This window comes from Heptranchias perlo, chromosome 16, assembly GCF_035084215.1.
Source record: "Heptranchias perlo isolate sHepPer1 chromosome 16, sHepPer1.hap1, whole genome shotgun sequence".
NCBI lineage: Eukaryota > Metazoa > Chordata > Chondrichthyes > Hexanchiformes > Hexanchidae > Heptranchias > Heptranchias perlo.
The window spans coordinates 14,642,074-14,663,867 of record NC_090340.1 but is presented as its reverse complement, the minus strand read 5'-3'; the positions used below and the strand labels follow the sequence as shown (position 1 = coordinate 14,663,867).

Genomic DNA, 21,794 nt, shown 5'->3' with positions numbered 1-21,794 from the left:
CAAACTGAGAGAATTTGATCAACTGCTAAATATCGCCCCCTGTTGGGCACAACACAAGAATGAGTGTGGCAGAATCGAATTTCACAATTTCCCCTCCATTTTCATTACAATCTGTTGAAAGAACTGTAAGAAATTATTGCAGCGAGTGGATTAAAATTGAATCCCAAAGGCTGGCGAACCATATCCGCAATAAGTAGCGAACAGCAACATTTTGGTGTCGGCTGCTTTGCTCCAAGAACGACGTGGTGTTCAGGCGCCTGTGGCATATGCCTCTCAAACACTGTCATCAGTGGAACAGACGTTGATTGTTTGTGAGAAACCCTTTTAACTGTCTACTGGGCCACTAACAAATTTGCCTATGTCACTGGATTAGATAAATTCGTACTTATAACCGGCCACACCCCCACCAAGTTATTACTGTCAGATGCATTAAAAGATTTAACTGGAGGCCGTTCAGCACAGCAAGCTGAATAAGTCACAGTGGCCTATGCCATCCAGAAGGATGTAAGGGAGCCCTGACCACTTTCTCCAGCAGCCAATTTACTCAATTAGCACTGACTGATTATTTACCCATCTGAGAGAAACCACAGTTCACCTCAGCAGATCCAAAGCCATTGCCGACCGCTGAATTCTTACAAAAAACATTGGAGCCGTCCTGAAATCGAACATATTTGGTAGTTATTGCAAACGTAAATACACATTTGATAGATAAATTGGTACATTATCAGAACCAAATGATCATCCTCACAGAAGTCAGAAAAGCGATTGTCCGATGAACGCATGCATCCAGCAGACATTAGAGGGGAGAGGGCTTGGTCCGATGACAGCTTGAATGAGTATTATCTTGAATCAATGCCAAATGCTTTAACAACAATTGAAATTTGATCTGCAACGTTTGTAGATAAAAAGGTTTGAAAATGTTTTGCCAAACGTAATTTTGTTTAGCTGTGAAGGCAAAAGTGGAAGAAAGTAGTAGATGAAGGGACCGAGTGTAATGTATCCTAGTTTGCTGATGATACAAAGCTAGGCGGTAAAGTAAGCTGTCAGGAGGACGTGAAATGTCTGCAAAGTGATATGGACAGGTTAAGTGAGTGAGCAAGAAGATGGCAGAAGGAGCACAATGTGGAGAAATGTGAGGTTATTCACTTTGGTAGAAAGAATAGAAAAACTGAATATTTTTAAATGGTGAGAAACTATTTAATGTTGGTGTTCAGAGGGATTTGTGTGTCCTTGTATACGAAACACAGAAAGTTTACATGCAGTTACATCAAGCAATTAGGAAGGCAAGTGGTATGTTGGCCTTTATTGCAAGGGGGTTGGAATTCAAGAGTAAGGAAGTCTTGTTGCAATTGTACAGGGCTTTGGTGAGACCACACCTGGAATACTGTGTGCAACTTTGGTCTCCTTACCTAAGGAGGGATATACTTGGCTTAGAGGCAGTACAACGAAGGTTTACTAGATTGATTCCTGGGATGAGAGGGTTGTCCTATGCAGAAAGATTGAGTAGAATGGGCCTGTATACTCAGGAGTTTAGAAAAATGAGAGGGAATCTCATTGAAACATATAAGGTTCTAAGACGAATTGCCAGGGTAGATGCTCAAATGATGTTTCTCATGGCTGGAGAGTCTAGAATTAGAGCCATAGACTCAGGATAAGGTATTGGACATTTAGGGCTGAGATGAGGAGGAATTTCTTAACTCAGAGCGTGGTGAATATTTGGAATTCTCTACCCCAGGGGGCGGTGGACACTCAGTCGTTGAGTATATTCAAGATTGAGATCGATAGATGGTTGGATTCTAAGGGAATCAACGGATGTGGGGATCGGGCGGGAAATTGGAGTTGAGGTAGAAGATCTGTCATGGTATAATTGAATGGTGGAGCAGTCTCGAGGGGCCGGATGGCATACTCCTGCTCCTATTTCTTATGTTCTTATGGAAGCTGCAATGAAAAATCAAATGTGAAATAAAATCTCAATTGAGTGTGAACATCAAGTGTTGTTATAATTATACTGAAACATGCGATGAGCAATAACTGCCGCTATTCGACACTAGATACGTTTTCAGTATATCGTAATTAACAGAGTTAAATTTAGAAGTAGAAGTGTTGGTGCTTCGAGCTGAGTGACTGAACCATGTTATTTACGTCGCTCGAAAAAGCGATTCGCCCGTGTCAATATTTAGCAACACATCAATGCAGCTAACACTAGACGGTAATCCCCAGCTAATCGCTTAAACTTTATCAGAACACAGGACTGATACAACGCCCACACATTGACCTTTTCATTCCTGTACATAGATGTGTCACTTTTTCGGTTAACTAATTATCAAAATAATCTACAGCACTTCGACTCCATTTTGAAGTAATGAATTGTTATTAGATAAGAACATCGAATGTGAAGTAAACTGAAACATGACGGCAGGTAAACAGTTGCGCATTTCCTTGCATTTTCCAGGCCTTGTGTCATTCGGGATAAAACTGCTGTCTTCCTGTAGAAACCTGAGCTCATCAAGGCAAGTCAGCACAGATTTCGAAAAGGCAGATCATGTTTGACTTCAAGTTTAGGATGATTTGGAGAAACAGCAGAGAGACTAGATATAGGAAATGCACCAGATGTTGTTTACATGGATATTCAAAACACCATAGGATAATGACTCTTGGAAGTAAGGGCAACAGTGGTGGAGGCAGGTCCAATGGGAACTTCCAAAACGGAATTGGATATATACTTGAAGAGGAAAACATTGCAAAACTTTGGGGAAAGTGCAGGGGTCGAGACTAACTGGATAGCTCTTTCAAAGAGCAGGCACGGGCACAACATGGACTCCTTCTGTTCTGTTAGATTATATGATTCTACGTGGCTACATGGGTAAACAGATGGTTGGAGGACATAAAACAACTGAAAACTACGTTCAGCAGGTTTATGGACGAATCCATACACTGGAAATACCGGCTTTCTATATCAGGAGCGTTACCTGGACAGGAAGTCAGAACGCAGTAACGCGACACATAAATCAACACACAGGTTTTGCAGTTTTACTCCCAAAAAAGGCGCGCGAATCGTTGATTTATAAGAGATCCTATACAATCTGTTTTTATTGAGTTTTTTAATGATGATAATTAGGTACAGCAAGACTATTAGCGTATCATTTTAATTGAAATAGAGGTTTGTCTTCAGTTAGATAATACAGATTTAACATGAAAGTATGTCAGGAAAGTTAGTTTTCTCTTAAATGAAAATTCAGGAAGCAATTGAACAGTAAGTAAAGACTAGAGACTGCATTCTCTAACATTACACTGGAATGCCTTACCTCTCGGAGGTATAGTATCACACGGTATACATACGCGTTTAATTGATACAGCAGCGGAAAGCGATCAGTGGACATCAAAACAATGACTTCTACATCTAAAATTCTATCGCTATTTGATTCTTGCTTCGGAGTAAACAGCCTCTGTTACTCTATTTTGGCTTTGCGTTTGTAGCTGGGCATAGTCGGTGCTTCTTTCGTCATTTTTGCATTGCGCACTTTTCACTGAGCCAGTCAATGCTAGAATTGCGTCCGTCAGCTTGTCACGGGCTGTCCCTTGTGTTTCTGTAAAGCCAATGTTTGGAAATATTGTTGATTGGACGTATTGCAAGTTTTGTGGACTGCTGCTCCAAGCAGCCATCAGAATAATACACAAATAGCTTTAGATACAATACAAGATCAAAGCACAACCTTAAATATCCCACCATCGCATGAATGTTGCTGTTCAGCTGATGATCTATGTTTCTCTGATCTGTTACTCTGCCTTACCTGAGCGTACACGGTCCTCTGCTCTTCACCTTTACGTCTTGGAATTTTCATGTCTTTGCTCAAATCTAATGCAACATAATGCACGATCTCAGCTTCTGCTCCCTGCACGGGCCAGAAAGCAAATATTCGGTTACTTGGCTAGTCGTTGCCTTCACCAATTTACGTACTGCTGACGAAACATTAAACAAAATGAGCTGGGCAAGAGATCAAGTGCACAAAGCATAATTAATATATTGGCATAAGTACGAATATTAAAGCTGATGTGTGCTGTGGTCACTATAACTAATATTTAAACCTGTCAATATTCACTCTACAACACTGTGTTACAGGAATGTTTAAATAAGCGGCAGTTTTAGAACATAAAGTATTTGTTCAAATACAGACAATAGATGACTCTATAAACAGTTATTAACGAGGTACATTTTAAACGAAACTAGCAGTTTTCTTGTCGGCTATCTAACGTTTTTGGCAGCAACGCACCGGTTGCCAAATACTTTTCTAACCACGATTTGAATGATTCACTAAGCCGGACAAACGCTTTTGGTAAATATACTTGAACTGTTCTGGCAGTATTGTGATAATATCTCTCCATTATAGCAATCTTTCTTCGCATTTGAACCGTCTGCAGAGAATGAATGAATGAACGTACCAGCTCTTCACGGCGGGTCGGTCCCATTACACGTTCCTGTTTACCTGGAAACGAATGAAATTTAATGATATTGAAAGATTGACAGTTATTCAGTTTCCATTCAGTGATTTCAAAGACATTTCTAGAGTCGGTACAAAGCCGAACATAATTTTCAATTTCAGATTATGCTGACAGTGTTTGAATCCCAGCCCCTGCAGCGATTAACAACGGTGTAAAACCATTGCCGGGCCGGGGCCTCACATGTTTTCATTCAAAGTCATTACGCATCCACAACGTAATGGGTTGGAAAGTGACTGTGTGTCAGAGCACAGTTGATTTATCACTTGCTGCAAATTATAACTTTCTGTTACAAATATCCAGATAATTATCTCCAATTTTAATATGATTCTGTGAGGATTTCTGCGTTTTAATGTGCAGTTGGAACAATCCTTGAAAACACATAACATTGCCTTCAACTTTAAGTCCTAATCGAATTCTCCTTCCCGTGTATTACCCAGAGACTCTCACTAACCTTGAGGTTTCGGACTAAAATCAACTTACCTTCATTATTCTGCAATCCGCACCGCCTCCCAATGAAGACCATGAGCACTAGAAACACCAATCCAGCCACCGCACAAATAGGCACCCAGAAGTAAAAGGACACATCAATGACACCAGCTGCAAGATTAATAGGAACATTATGTTATGGCGGGCGTTTGCTAAAAAGAGGCCGAAAGATCGTTAATTGTTTAAACTATTGATGCTTTCAGTAATTCCGCTGTATAGAACGATAATAAGGCAGTCTAAATAAAAAATACTTATTTTTTTTAGATATCTTATTTGAAGTGACTTCTTCATCGAGTGGATGAGATATTCTGGAATAATCTGCGAAGGTGACGACCGTTTAGGGATCTCAACACATTGTTTTCGCAGAGTTCGAATATGAGGGGGAGAAATTTCCCTGGACAGAATGACTTCTTTATGTCCTTGACCATTCTTATTCATTAACATATAGTTTGAGGAAATCGGGGGGAATTTGTTCACACGGGTTTACTCGCTGCCCGCACAAAATTCTGGATTGCAGCAATTGGTTAATAACCCTCATTCAATGATCCGCACTGTGTTTATTGAAGTAAGAATGTCACTGAATAGTGAAGGAAATCAACGGGCGATGGTTTATTAATTATTGTCTGGCAAAGCTAAGAGTTTTTAATACAATTATATATTGAACCGGCTGCAATGTCGCCAATTTGCGGGTACAGTTTACATGAGATTTGTGACAATCGTCCCAATCGAACCCGCGGTGGCATGGAGAGATGTGGCCTACAAGTTGGACAGAGATTTAATTTCAGAACTCTGCACTAGTGGTAGCCGAATTGGGTGGGGGCAGGGGTGGTTAGGGGGTTGCTGTCAGGGTTGAGAACTGTCAACAGGGAATTACCGCCCGATCAGTCTACTCTCAATCATCAGCAAAGTGATGGAAGGTGTCGTCCGCAGTGCTATCAAGCGGCACTTACTCACCAATAAACTGCTCACCGATGCTCAGTTTGAGTTCCGCCAGGACCACTCGGCTCCAGACCTCATTAAAGCCTTGGTCCAAACATGGACAAAAGAGCTGAATTCCTGAGGTGAGGTGAGAGTGACAGCCCTTGAAATCAAGGCAGCATTTGACCGAGTGTGGCACCAAGGAGCCCGAGTAAAATTGAAGTCAACGGGAATCAGGGGGAAAACTCTCCAGTGGTTGGAGTCACACATAGCACAAAGAAAGATGGTAGTGGTTGTCGGAGTCCAACCATCTCAGCCCCAGGACATTGCTGCAGGAGTTCCTCAGGGCAGTGTCCTAGGCCCAACCATCTTCAGCTGCTTCATCAATGACCTTCCCTCCATCATAAGGTCAGAAATGGGGATGTTCGCTGATGACTGCACAGTGTTCAGTTCCATTCGCAACCCCTCAAATAATGAAGCAGTCCAAGCCCGCATGCAGCAAGACCTGGACAACATCCAGGCTTGGGCTCATAAGTGGCAAGTAACATTTGCGCCAGATAAGTGCCAGGCAATGGCTATGTCCAACAAGAGAGAGTCTAACCACCTCCCATTGACATTCAACGGCATTACCATCGCCGAATCCCCCACCATCAACATCCTAGGGGTCACCATTGACCAGAAACTTAACTGGACCAGCCATATAAATACGGTGGCTACGAGAGCAGGTCAGAGGCTGGGTATTCTGCGGCGAGTGACTCACCTCCTGACTCCCCAAAGCCTTTCCTCCATCTACAAGGCACAAGTCAAGAGTGTGATGGAATACTCTCCACTTGCCTGGATGAGTGCAGCTCCAACAACACTCAAGAAGCTCCACACCATCCAACACAAAGCAGCCCGCTTGATTAGCACCCCATCCACCACCCTAAACATTCCCTCCCTTAACCACCGGTGCACTGTGGCTGCAGTGTGCACCATCCACAGGATGCACTGCAGCAACTCGCCAAGGCTTCTTCGACAGCACCTCCCAAACCCGCGACCTCTACCACCTAGAAGGACAAGAGCAGCAGGCACATGGGAACAACACCACCTGCATGTTCCCCTCCAAGTTACACACCATCCCGACTTGGAAATATATCGCCGTTCCTTCATTGTCGCTGGGTCAAAATCCTGGAACTCCCTTCCTAACAGCACTGTGGGAGAACCGTCACCACACGGACTGCAGCGGTTCAAGAAGGCGGCTCACCACCACCTTCTCGAGGGCAATTAGGGATGGGCAATAAAATGCTGGCCCGCCAGCGACGCCCACGTCCCGTGAACGAATATAAAAAAGGAGAGAAGTCCGAGAGCAATTAAGCAAGTAATCATTTTCAGCCAGAAGTGCCGAGTGGATGATCCATCTCGGCCTCCTCCCGATATCTCCACCATCACAGGAGCCAGTCTTCAGCAAATTCGATTCACTCCACGTGGTAACAAGAAACGGCTGAGTGCACTGGATACAGCAAAGGCTATGGGCCCCGACAACATCCCGGCTGTAATGCTGAAGACTTGTGCTCCAGAAATAGCCGCGCCTCTAGCCAAACTGTTCCAGTACAGCAACAACAGTGGAATGAACCCGACAATGTGGGAAATTGCCTGGGTATGGCCAGTCCACAAAAAGCAGGACAAATCCAAGCCGGCCAATTACCGCCCCATCAGTCTACTCTCAATCATCAGAAAGGAGATGGAAGGTGTCGTCGACAGTGCTATCAAGCAGCACTTACTCACCAATAACCTGCTCACCGATGCTCAGTTTGGGTTCCGCCAGGATCACTCGGCTCCAGACCTCATTACAGCCTTGGTCCAAACATGGACAAAAGAGCTGAATTCCAGAGGTGAGATGGGAGGGACTGCTCTTGACATCAGGGCAGCATTTAAATGAGTGTGGCATCAAGGAGCCCTAGTAAAATTAAAGTCAATGGGAATCAGGGGGAAATCTCTCCAGTGGCTGGAGTCATACCAGCACAAAGGAAGATGGCAGTGGTTGTTGGAGGTGAATCATCTCAGTCCCAGGACATTGCTGCAGCAGTTCCTTAGGGCAGTGTCCTAGGCCCAACCATCTTCAACAGCTTCATCAATGAACTTCCCTCCATCATAAGGTCAGAAATGGGAATGTTCGCTGATGATTGAACAGTGTTCCATTCCATTTGCAACCCCTCAGAAAATGAAGCGGTCCGTGCAGCAAGACCTGGGCAACATCCAGGCTTGGGCTGATAAGTAGCAAGTAACATTCGCACCTGTCAAGTGTCAAGCAGCGACCATCTCCAACAAGAGAGAGTCTAACCGCCTCCCCTTGACAGTCAACGGCATTACTATCGCCGAATGCCCCACCATCAACATCCTGGGGGCCACCATTGACCAGAAACTTAACTGGACCAGCCACATAATACTGTGGCTACAAGAGCAGGTCAGAGGGTGAGTATTCTGCGGCGAGTGACTCACCTCCTGACTCCCCAAAGCCTTTCCACCATCTACAAGGCACAAGTCAGGAGTGTGATAGAATACTCTCCACTTGCTTGGATGAGTGCAGCTCCAACAACACTCAAGAAGCTTGACACCATCCAGGACAAAGCAGCCCGCATGATTGGCGCCCCATCCACCACCCTAAACATTCACTCCCTTCACCATCGGCGCACCGTGTCTGCATTGTGTACTATCCACAGGATGCACTGCAGTAATTCGCCAAGACTCATTGGACAGCACCTCCCAAACCCGCGACCTAGAAGGACAAGAGCAGCAGGCACATGGGAACAACACCACCTGCACGTTCCCCTCCAAGTCACACATTATCCCGATTTGGAAATATATCGCGGTTGCTTCATCGCTGCTGGGTCAAAATCCTGGAAATCCCTACCTAATAGCACTGTGGGAGAACCTTCACCACACGGAATGCAGCCTTTCTAGAAGGCGGCTCACCACCACCTTCTCAAGGGCAATTAGGGATGGGTAATAAATGCTGTCCTTACCAGCGACGCCCACATCACATGAACGAATAAAAAAAAGTTCACTGCAGCTCATGGTAATTATCCTGATGCAGGGAAAGCCGGCAGTGGTAAAGAATGAAACCATTTAAAACGGAAAAAAACCCGAAGATGTATTAATACTAAGCAGGAGAGAAATATAATGGGATACAAAAGATAAACTCCTGTTTCCATTCGTTATACGTAAAATAGAGGAAGTTGAAGGCAAATAAGGTTTGACACAAAATTTGTGCTATGGACGATATAACCCCGTTTTACAACACATTGGGTTCAATTATATTATACATTAAAACAAGAATTTTATGTTTTTGTGATTATTTCCCATGCGTTTCCAGCGAAATATCTTCATGATTATCAATACAAGCTCTACAATATATTTGTTTGCAAACTATACGATATATCTGTTTGCGATTTTAACTATCCTCTTGGACTGTTGGCCTCGTACCTTGGTTAGATTTCGTAACACTATAGGTGACAATAGCTGGAGTCTTGAGCGAGACGTGAGATATCACACAGGTATAATTCGTGCCGCTCGGGACATACTGCGTCTCTTCCAAAGAGCTGGAAACTTCATACAGCCCCTCAGTGTTCTGCCGTTTAATGGTATTTATTCCTGTTGCAATTACAACGCCGTTTTTATACCAAGCGAGGGTGAAATTCTCCGGATAAAACTCAGCCGTTTCACACACAAGAGTCAGAGTCGCAGATGAATTCCCCTCAGCTGTCCTGGAGACAATCTTCAGTGGAGTTGGGGGAGCTGCGGAACAGAGAATGAACAAAATCGAGTTACTGGGCACCATTGGGAGAAATTAAATATGATTCTTATTTACCATCGGTCCATTTTATTCTAACAGCAACATTCTAAAGCACAGTCTCCTGTCCTGTTAATGTTAGGCAGATCGTCAACACACACCTCATCCATATCACTCATCGTCACCGGCATTTGTTTACATGCACTGCGTTACATGCACTTTGAGTTACTCAGCAGACGCCTCGCAACGATTGCTAATCAATGTCACGTTTCATCGTCCAAAGAATTAAACAAATAAACCCTGGGGGAAAGTTGGCGCGCCCAGTCCTCCATTTTTTTTACTCAGTTAGAAAGTGACGAGTGATCTGCACATTGCGATGATAAAAGGAGGGCATTAGCAGGTATCGGACTGATCTCACAGCCGAAGCATGAAGATTGGTGAAACGAACTATATTCGGTTGAACCTCAGGAGGTTTCAGCAACACAGTTCCGGCGTATTGTATTTATTGGGGGTTAGTGAGGCGACAACGTTGTGAATTCCAAGCTCCAGTTTGTTAAGTGAATCCGTTAATCAACAGTTAGTTGCACGCTGGCTTTCAAATCCGTGACGCTAACGAGCCAAACATGATGTGAGAATTAATTTCAAGAGTGTTAAACCCTAGAGACGGAGATGGGAGCAGACAGACCATTCAAAATGGGCTAAGAGCCGTGTATATGGTGGGGGAAGCGTGTTAATATAAACCATTTTCACTCAGTTATAAGCTTGGAATTTGTTCTGAACTTCCGCTGTCAGATATCTGGTGTATAAATTTATTTGGAGTTACAGGCCAATTGCTTATCATTTAAACATTTTGCTGTACTCTCAGTGTGGAGGGTTATATTTTACTCTCAAATTGGTAGTTCTATATAGAGAACACGAAAATGCAACTTAACATTCTCGCGAAATGTGATCGCAGAAATGTTTATACTGTCAAAAACTACAATAAAACAATCACAAAACATTCCCCTTTGTTATGTTTGATATGTTTGCGACAGTCCCGCTCTGTGGTGTTTCACACTTACCATGCACAATGAGATGTGATCCGGTTCCATTTCCTCCAACTATTCCCTCTCGGATCACTGCGCAGTGATAGACTCCAGAGTCTTGGAAAGTCGCGCGCATTAACTGAAAGAAACCTCTCGCTTTACCTTCCAGACCAAATCGTTTTCTCTTATCGGCGCTTCTTGGCAGGTATTCATCCTCACCCTGTTTCCACCAATACACTCTTACCCAGGAATGGGTTTGAGAGATTGGGAATATGCAGTAGAAGGTGATGTCTCCCCCTTTGGATACAATCGCCTGTTCGGGCGCTTGAGTCACTCTGAACGAACTGTGGTCCGCAGCTGTCAGAGAAAATAGTCAAATCCGGGATAATTGTATTAGATACGACATGGAGATGGAAGAGAGAAAAATGAATCTAGATAGAGGAATTACGTTCATTGCATTTATGTGGAAACGACTTCGGAAAATGTTTTATAAATTAAAGTAGCTGTTCTTGTGAATAAAGAGGTACCTGTGTAAATAATCCCCCGGAGCGTCAAGCACAGAAACACCATACTCGCCGACATTCTGAGCAACAGATTAAACTGACGCACTGCACTAATTACGAGCTTGCCACTGTTAAGAATGGTTTGCGGTTGTTTTTAATGAGATGCGTCGCAATGTCGTTTGACATCCTGTAACTGCGGCTTTACAACAGATGCCTCGTTTGTTCAGTGCGATATGCTAATTTCTGCACTTTTTGGACTCACATGCGTCACGGGCAGCAAAGAGTAAGGGAAACTATTTGCTTTCCAAGTGCAGAATTTACTGAAACTCGTGCAGTCAGTGTTGTTTCCTGATGCTTTAAGATACCGGAATGGAGGTGCGAGTGCGATCTTCTCGGGTGAATTTCGGCAGCCGTTGATGCGTACACGGGCCATCCTCTGCCCACTACTTTAACGTGACCTAAAATATAATTGACATGCCAAATCAATACAAAGTACGGACTATCATATGTCGTTCATAATCAGCCTGTGAACAATAAGAAGCAATATTTACTGAAAAACGATGGTTAGAAAAGGACTGATTAATACGGCAGTTGTCTGTATGCAGACTGTTAACTAAAAGTTCACACTTCCTTTAACATCCAGGTGATTTTAGACTGATGCTGTGCTTTGTAATGTCTTATACCTCAGAAGACTTGACACCAATCCGAAATGAGTAATATACAAGCTGAACGATCAGTGATCACGTGATCGTGTGCCTTGTCATGCGATTGGGTGTTGATGCTGATGTAGGAAACCGTTCATTGTGACGTACTGAGCTGTACTAATGTCGTTCTCTGGGCAGCTGGATGATGTTTCTTTGTTATCAATTGTTCATCTTTATATTTCTGTAACTTTCCCACATTGAAAAAACACACAGCGTAGGATTCCATTATACAGCTGCAGATGTGTCCTTGAAGTCTGGCTTTACCTGCAATGTTATTGTCTTGTTATCAGCGCTCGGGTTCTGTCCAAAATGAATGCAGCGCATTAGTGGTTGCCACGTTAAAATAGTGCAAATTGGCTTTATAGTGTTTATGTTACTTAGCTAAGCTTGAATTGGCCGCCAATAAGTTGCAAGTAAAACACTCATTACGGAAGAACGAGTTAACAACAGTGAACGGTAACATTCTTCCCATTCAAGTTCCTGCCCATTGCAGGCTTTATCACCGTTTGAAGAGTATCCGCTTCAGAGAAGATCTAGAGCAGAATTTTAAAAAATCTATGGAATTAAAAGTCTCACGTATTGCCCCTATCCACGCGGACCACACTTGAACAATGTAGATAAAGCTTCGCATTAGAGCAACACTCCACAAATTAACACGTCATGCTTCTCTGATTGGTTCAGATATCCAATCTCCGTTGAAGTTCCCTGATGGAATTTCTCAGATATGGACAATAGCGAATGCAATAATAGAAAACAGCCCCGCATCCTCCAACCACAAAACCCAGCAAAAATAAAAGCAACAATTTGGACCTACATTATGCCTTGAACGTGGAAATACGTCCCAAGGTGATTCATAGAGCAGTAAGTACAATAAGAGTTAGAGCCAATAAAGGAGATATTAGCACCTAAAGCTTTCTGAAAGAAGCAGATTTGAAGGAGGTTTGTAAAGGAGAAATGACAGCTGAAGAGATGGAGGGGATTAAGGAGGGCATTCCAGTGCATGGGTCCTGGATGGCCGATAGCCACGCCAGCCAATGATAGCTTGAACGGAAAGCAAATACCCAGGAGGACCGAGTCAGTAGAATGGAAAGCTTGGGGAGGAGGTTCTGGCATTGAGAGAAAGGAGAAGCCACGGAGAGATTCAAAACAAGGAAGAGAATTTTAAATTTGAAGCATCGGGGAAAGTTGTAGTTTTATGCAGCTCTGCGTTCAGCTGTGATGGGTGAATGGACTTGGTGTGGGATAGGATATGGACGGCATGAGGCTGGATAATATGAAGTTTAAAGAAGGTGGAAATGGGAGGCTGGGCAAGAGAGCATTGGAATAGTCAAGTCTGAAGATGACAAAGGCAAGAATGAGGGTTTGAGCAACAGATGCACTGAGGCCAGGGCAGAGTTGGGCAATGTCACGGAGGGAGGCGTACGTTGTCTTTATGATGGAGAGTATATCGGGTCAGAAGCCCATCTCAAGGTTTATTCAGGCGACAAGATTGCAAACAATCTGATTCAGCTTGAGATAGTTGCTAGGACGGGGGCGAAGTGATTGGCAAGTGGATAGATTTTGTTTTCGGGGCAAAGGCGATGGCTTCAGTCTTTCCATTGGCTAGTTAGAGGAAATTGAAGTTCATCCAAGACTGGAGTCCGAGAAGCAGTCTCACAATATTGAACCAGCAGAAGGGTTAAGGTTGCTGGATAGGGCGGGGGAGGGAGGAATTGTGCAAATGGAAACTGGTCCTGTGGCTGTGGATAATTTTGCCAAGGGGTAAAATATTGATGTGCAAGCGGAAAGTGCCAAGGATATACGGTTGCGGGACTGACAAAGTGTCAGTTTGGGGTGGGAAGAGAAGCCATTGATAAGGCTGTAGAACCTCTTACTCCCCATGGCAAATTTGCGAATATGTGGATCCCCCATGGTGGTGCTTAAAGTAAGCTTGAGGAAACAATATTCAACAAGAGTGATGTTAAGTCTCCATCGTGGCTCATTGGTAGCATTCTTGCATCCGAGTCAGAACATAAGAACTTAAGAAATAGGAGCAGGAGCAGGCCATCCGGCCCCTCGAGCCTGCTCCCCCATTCAACAAGATCATTTTTTTTATTCGTTCATGGGATGTGGGCGTCGCTGGCGAGGCCAGCATTTATTGCCCATCCCTAATTGCCCTTGAGAAGGTGGCGGTGAGCCGCCTTCTTGAACCACTGCAGTCCGTATGGTGAAGGTTCTCCCACAGTGCTGTTAGGAAGAGAGTTCCAGGATTTTGACCCAGCAACGATGAAGGAACGGCGATATATTTCCAAGTGGGGATGGTGTGTGACTTGGAGGGGAACGTGCAGATGGTGTTGTTCCCATGTGCCTGCTGCTCTTGTCCTTCTAGGTGGCAGCGGTCGCGGGTTTGGGAGGTGCTGTTGAAGAAGCCTTGGCGAGTTGCTGCAGTACATCCTGTGGATGGTACACACTGCAGCCACTGTGTGCCAGTGGTGAAGGGAGTGAATGTTTAGTGTGGTGGATGGGGTGGCAATCAAGCGGGCTGCTTTGTCCTGGATGGTGTCGAGCTTCTTGAGTGTTGTTGGAGCTGCACTCATCCAAGCAAGTGGAGAATATTCCATCACACTCCTGACTTGTGCCTTGTAGATGGTGGAAAAGCTTTGGGGAGTCAGGAGGTGAGTCACTCGCCGCAGAATACCCAGCCTCTGACCTGCTCTCGTAGCCACAGTATTTATATGGCTGGTCCAGTTACGTTTCTGGTCAATGGTGACTCCCAGGATGTTGATGGTGGGGGATTCGGCGATGCTAACGCCGTTGAATGTCAAGGGGAGGTGGTTAGACTCTCTCTTGTTGGACATGGTCATTGCCTGGCACTTATCTGGAGCGAATGGAACTTGCCACTTATGAGCCCAAGCCTGGATGTTGCCCAGGTCTTGCTGCATGCGCGCTCGGACTGCTTCATTATTTGAGGGGTAGAGAATGAAACTGAACACTGTGCAATCATCAGCGAACATCCCCATTTCTGACCTTATGATGGAGGGAAGGTCATTGATGAAGCAGCTGAAGATGGTTGGGCCTAGGACACTGCCCTGAGGAACTCCTGCAGCAATGTCCTGGGGCTGAGATGGTTGGACTCCGACAACCACTACCATCTTTCTTTGTGCTATGTGTGACTCCAGCCACTGGAGAGTTTTCCCCCTCATTCCCATTGACTTCAATTTTACTAGGGCTCCTTGGTGCCACACTCGGTCAAATGCTGCCTTGATGTCAAGGGTAGTCCCTCTCACCTCACCTCTGGAATTCAGCTCTTTTGTCCATGTTTGGACCAAGGCTGTAATGAGATCTGGAGCCGAGTAGTCCTGGCGGAACCCAAACTGAGCATCAGTGAGCAGTTTATTGGTGAGTAAGTGCCGCTTGTCAGCACTGTCGACGACACCTTCCATCACTTTGCTGATGATTGAGAGTAGACTGATGGGGCAGTAATTGGCCGGATTGGATTTGTCCTGCTTTTTGTGGACAGGACATACCTGGGCAATTTTCCACATTGTCGGGTAGATGCCAGTGTTATCGCTGTACTGGAACAGCTTGGCTAGAGGCGCAGCTATTTCTGGAGCACAAGACTTCAGCACTACAGCCGGGATGTTGTCGGGGCCCATAGCCTTTGATGTATCCAGTCCACTCAGCTGTTTCTTGATATCACGTGGAGTGAATCGAATTGGCTGAAGACTGTTTTCTGTGATGGTGGGGATATCGGGAGGAGACCGAGATGGATCATCCACTCGTCACTTCTGGCTGAAGATGGTTGCAAATGCTTCAGCCTTATCTTTTGCACTCACGTGCTGGACTCCGCCATCATTGAGGATGGGGGTGTTTGCAGAGCCTCCTCCTCCCGTTAGTTGTTTAATTGTCCACCACCAAATGGTTTAATTGTCCACCACCAAACAACATGGTTAGTTGTTTAATCGTGGCTGATCTTCTACGTCAACGCCATTTTTCTGCACCATCCCCATATCACTTGATGCCTTTAATATCTAGAAATCTATCGATCTCTGTTTTGAATGTACTCAATGACCGAGCTTCCACAGCCCTCTCGGATAGAGAATTCCAAAGATTCACCACCCTCTGAGTGAAGAAATGTCTCCTCATCTCAGTCCTAAATTGCCTACCCTTTATTCTGAGACTGTGACCCCTGGTTCTAGATTCCCCAGTCAGCAGAAACATCCTCCTTGCATCTACCCTGTCGAGCTCTGTAAGAATTTTGTATATTTCAATGAGATCACCTCTCATTCTTCTAAACTCTAGAGAATACAGGCCTAGTCCACTCAATTTCTCCTCATACAATAATCCCACCATCCTAGGAATCTGTCTGGTGAACCTTTGTTGCACTCCCTCTATTGCACTTATATCCTTTCTTAGGTAAGGAGACCAAAATTGTGCACAATACGCCAGGTGCAGTCTCACCAAGGCCCTATATAATTGCAGTAAGAAACCTTTACTTCTCTACTCAAATACTTGTGTAATAAAGGCCAACATACCATTTGCCTTCATAATTGCTTGCTGCACCTGCATGTTAGCTTTCAGTGACTCATGTACAAGGACACCCAGGTACCTTTGAACATCAACATTTCCCAATATCTTACCATTTAAAAACTACTCTGCATTTCTCTTTTCCCTACCAAAGTGGATAACTTCACATTTTTCCACATTCTATTCCATCTGCCATGTTCTTGCCCACTCACTTAGCCTGTCTATATCCCCTTGAAGCCTCTTTACATCCTCCTCACAACTCACATTCCCACCCAGTTTTGTGTCATCAGCAAACTTGGAAATATTACATTTGTTCCCCTCATCCAAATCATTGATATATATTGCGAATAGCTGGGGCCCAAGCATCAATCCTTGCGGCACCCCACTAGTCACAGTCTGCCAACCTAAAAAAGGCCCGTTTATTCCTACTCTCTGTTTCTGTCTGTTAACCAGTTCTCAATCCATGTGCTCCCCCAATTACCCCCAATATATACCCCCATATTACCCCCAATTCCATGCACTCTAACTGTGTTCTCCAACCTCCTGTGTGGGATCTTATCGATAGCCTTCTGAAAATCCAAATACATCACATCCACCGGTTCCCCATATCTATTCTACTAGCTACATCCTCAAAGAACTCCAATAGGTTTTTCAAACATGATTTCCCTTTCATAAATCCATGATGACTTTGCCAAATCCTATTATTATTTTCTAAGTGTCCTATTATCACATGCTTTATAACAGATTCATTTTCCCTAATACTGATGTCAGGCTAACAGGCCTGTAGTTCCCTGTTTTCTCTCTCCCTCCTTTCTTAAATAGTGGGGTTACATTTGCTACCCTCCAATCTGCAGGAATAGTTCCAGAATCTATCGAATGTTGGAAGATTGTGGCTTCAAATCCCACTCGAGAGACTTCAGCACATAATATAGACTGCGACTTCGGTACTCTGTGTGAGCGCTGCACTGTCCAAAAATGCCGTCTCAGATCATTCTTTCTTCCATGTAAAACACAAGGAGGGTAATTTTGACTTCATGCGAGAAAGTAAAATGGGCATTAGCGAATCGGCAGCCCGTTTTGCATCTCTCCCGATTTTTTTTTCCATTAGCTTGAGGGAGAGTGTAACCTAAAGGACACCAATATGCTATTCTATTACCAAAAGTTGCATTTGAAACGAATAGAATAACCCCCTTTATTTCTCTCTTTAATCGCGGAATACCTAATTAACAGATTATAGGCTAATTTTACAGCAAAAGTGGGGGGATGGAATCAGTTGGAACCGCTTATTTATTTTGGGGCGGTAGAAATGCCAGTTTCAACTGGCTTTTACAATTGGAATTTTGATTTGGAGCGTAGATTGTGCGCGCAGAGTGTTGGCCACCAGCCACCGGCTGGTCAAGTTGAGATGGGGAGAAAACTAGGACTTGGGATGGGCGTAGCTGCATTTTTTTCTATTTCAATTGTCGTTATACATACGTTTTATTGTATCATTTACATGGATAACACAAGTTAATTCAAGAAATGTATTCACCGGTTTCGTGTGAGAAACAGTTCGTTCGATGAATGGAAGCTGACTTGTTAATGACATGGTGCAATCGCCCCCGAGTGATAAGTTATATCAATTTCAGTTTCTGTTGAGACGTACATGGAAAGCCTTATTGACTGGTTTGGAGCTCTTAGTCTTTATCGCCATTTGACGTTGAAAAGTTCTCAGTTGTAAATCGTTATGATCTCGTTTAAAAATTATATGAATGCAAACGACTGAGTCGATTAGATAACTTAAATAACTGACAACACTCTGTATTGGGCTGGCTGGGGATACAGCGACGTAAATACAATGCGTATAGTTTGTTACTATATATGAAGCCTTAACATCTTCTAGACACCCATGTTGCCTACTCACAATGATGCAAGATGAAATGACGAAACATTTTACAATTCTTAATAAAAAGAAGTAAATCGACCCTATAACCCTGTAAGCTGTGAACATTAAAATTGGGTTCACTTCCAGAGCGAAATTCTCACTGGCCAATAATATAATTGTACAATCTCTTTGTAACACACGCTTTTCTGAAAGTGATATATTTTAAATTACCGTGCTAGGCCGTGTATCATTTCCAGTAATTCCGTTTGTTCTGAAGAGCTATTTACCGCGCTGTTCCAAACCCAATCCTAGTTTCCAAAAAGGGGACAAATCAGAGCTTGACATCCATTTTGGGGAGATACTAGAAGGGATTGTAAGAGATAACCTTTATAATCACTGGGAAAGGGAAGGGGCCATTAGAAATTCACAAAACGGCTTTCGAAAAAATAGGTCGTGCAGTACAAGTTAGTTGCGGCTCCCTCTACGCTGTTCGAATAGTATCGTTTAATAAGAAATTGCGAGGAGGACTGGAGCAGGATAACAGTTTCCAAAATAGCCTCCCGTCTTATCTCTCTAAGCGAGATTCATAATTTAGGGACAATTTTCTGCTGTGGGCTCAAGTTCACTGGATTCAGGCTTACGATTGTTAAATCTCATTTAACACATCGAAAACAATGAGATTCCAATTAGTATGTACTGGCGATTTAAAACTGGTTCTCAGACATGAAGGGGCGGTTTCCTAACTCATTGCGGTAGATTTTGATTTTGTGCGATAATGTAAAACGGTTGATCTCGATTCGGCAACCGGTTTTACATCTCTCCCCATTTTTATTTCCATTGATAATTCTTTAGCTCAGTTGTAGTTCAAATTCGAATATTCCAATCAAGTGGAGCCACTGATTATGCTTCTGCCGTGACGTTAGTTCCGGTCGTTGTTTTTGTATCTTGCCTTAGTGTGAATTAAGGGAAGGAGTCGTAGGTTCACAGGACGCTCCTTTCATGGTTATACCCATCGTTATACTAGCCAATAAAATTGTTCGCCCTGTACGGCAAGAAATTTGCTGGCACAACTTATACGCTGGCCACCCTCACCCACTGGGAGTCTGTATCGCGTTGGATGTGAACCCAGAGCTGGAGCTCTCGTATCCACTGGTCAGGGCGGTCTGTAGTAGGGGTTCAACTGTGCACCTGTTGACTCAGAGGTGGGTGTGCTACCACTAAGCCAAAGGCTGGCTCCTTTAGTTACAGTATGATATATGCAGCATCTCTGAAGCAATACCAGTAGACAAGAGAGATAACAGAGAATACTGAAATGTAAAATAAAAACAGAAAATCTGGCAGTTTTTCTGCGTCATAAAATGGGCCTATAATTTCAGGAGTTTCGAAGAATGAGAGGTGATCTCATTGCAACTTATAACATTCTTAAAGGGCTTGACAGGGTAGATGCTGAGACGCTGTTTCCCCTGGCTGGAAAGTCTAGAACTTGTAGCCATAGCCTCATGATAAGGGGACGGCCATTGAGGACCGAGATGAGGGAAAATGTCTTCACTCAGAGAGTTGTGAATTTTTGGCACTCCAGAGGACTATGGATGCTCAGTCCTTGAGTATATTTAAGACTGAGATCGATTGATTTTTGGACACTAAGGGAATCACGGGATATGGGGATAGGGTGGGAAAGTGGAGTTGAGGTAGAAGATCACCCATGATCTTATTGAATGGCGGAGCAGGCTCGAGGGGCCGTGTATCCTACTCCTGCTCCTATTTCTTATGGTTCTTAAAGTCGCGTTCAGCAACTGAAAGAAACCGCTTCCTTTAATTTTCAAACCAAGTCATTTTCTGCTATAAGTTCCACTTTGCAGGTATTCATTCTCAACCTTTTTCCACCAAAGCACTTCTATCCAAGAGTTGACTTGAAAGAGGGAGATTACACAGTCGAAGATGATGTGTGTCCCTCTGAATGCAATCACCTGTTCGGGAATTTGAGCCACTCAGATCGAAATAGGCGCCGCAGATGTTAGAAAATACATGCAAAGTTTGGATAATTGCATTGGACGCAGAACCAGACTCTTTAAAACACATTTCTACCTGCAAATGAAAGAGATAAAGAAGAATCGCGAAGATGAAATAAATTGCACTGAATTTATATTCAGTAGAATATGCAGTCGAAGGTGATGTGTATTCCTCTGAATGTAATTGCTTGTTCAAGAAGTTGTGACTGATCGAAATACTAGAAGCGTCTGTCAGGAAATACATTCAAAGTTTGGTTAATTGTATTAGACACGACGTGGAGATGAAAAAAAGAAAGAAGCAAAATTGGGAGAGATTTAAATTTCATTGTATTTCAGAGGAAACCATTTCACATGTTTTTGTTTATCGAGGCAGCTGGGTTATAGAATTGTAGGTACCTGTGTAAATGATCTCTCGGAGAAAAAACAAAACTCGTCAACATTCTGAGCAAAGGAGTAAGGTGATCGCTCCCGCACTGTGCATGGATTTGGTTGTTGCGGACCGCGTATTACGAATTGTGACGCAATGACGTTGGGCATGTGTCTGCCGATTCAGGAAATAGGTTGGAACAGACTGGACTTTCAATACTTGTAACTTTAAGCCACTGCAGAAACGTTGGTTGCATAAGCAGGAAGAAGTCTCATATAAAAAGAAACCTGCATTGTCATTGTGCCACGAGGGCATAGGGGTTAACAATTACCCGCCAAATGCAGTATGGTGCAACAAAGATTATGCAGGATGCCCACTCCATTCTCTCGTTTTCTCCAAAGGACACAACGTCCGACTGAAAGCAATAATACATTCACTTAGACGTAAGGGAATGCAAATGAGTAGCAAGCCACGGCAAGACACTAGAAATGTATTATATAAAGTAGTAAAGATAGAAACTGACCACAAGGGGTTAAACCATGCTTTATGGAACGCATGTCTTACACAGTGCCGTAATCTGCAAGACTTTGAATCAAATCCTGTTTTATAGATTTCCCGATGTATTGCTAAGCAAGAGCAATGTGATTCTCGTTTTGATACATGGATTCAATACAATTCAATCAGAGCTGGACGAAAAATAAATTAAACAAAACATGTGAGGTGGATTTAAGCAGGGAATTTCCGAAAAGCTACCACAGGGAAAATTGGGTTGTGGCAGCCAAGCATTTCTTGCGAAATCGCTTTTTACCCTTGGATAAACATTACAAGCCGATTTCACCAAGCTTTGGTTTGTTCACCCACAAAGAGGCAACCGGAGCTGGATTTAGATGCTGGTGTCTTGTAGATTATGGCGGTATGCTTTCTTAGGTCTGGGTTTCTGGGTGTGTATTTTCTAGATCCGCATTTCTAATGGTTATGATCATCACCGGGGCGCGATGCCGCTTTTAAAAATAATGAAGCACAGTTTTACATTTACTGTTGTTTCTTTTACAAAACTTCAGAGGGAGAACGAGACGGTTCCACGTGACACAAAGGGAGGATAACTGGTGCATCACTTGAAACGGAAAGCAACGTTGTCCGGGG

General features: G+C 43.7%; 1 protein-coding gene across 1 annotated transcript; it reads right to left on the bottom strand.

The window, feature by feature from the left end:
• Nucleotides 1-3,087: 3,087 nt before the first annotated feature.
• Nucleotides 3,088-11,465, bottom strand: LOC137333256 (tyrosine-protein phosphatase non-receptor type substrate 1-like). Its single transcript, XM_067997417.1, has 7 exons — nucleotides 11,226-11,465; nucleotides 10,735-11,055; nucleotides 9,367-9,678; nucleotides 4,981-5,097; nucleotides 4,441-4,484; nucleotides 3,792-3,893; nucleotides 3,088-3,587 (listed from the first exon to the last, which is right to left on the bottom strand). Exons 1-7 carry the CDS (start codon nucleotides 11,278-11,280, stop codon nucleotides 3,558-3,560), a joined length of 981 nt encoding a protein of 326 aa, XP_067853518.1. The 5' UTR covers nucleotides 11,281-11,465; the 3' UTR covers nucleotides 3,088-3,557.
• Nucleotides 11,466-21,794: the final 10,329 nt, after the last annotated feature.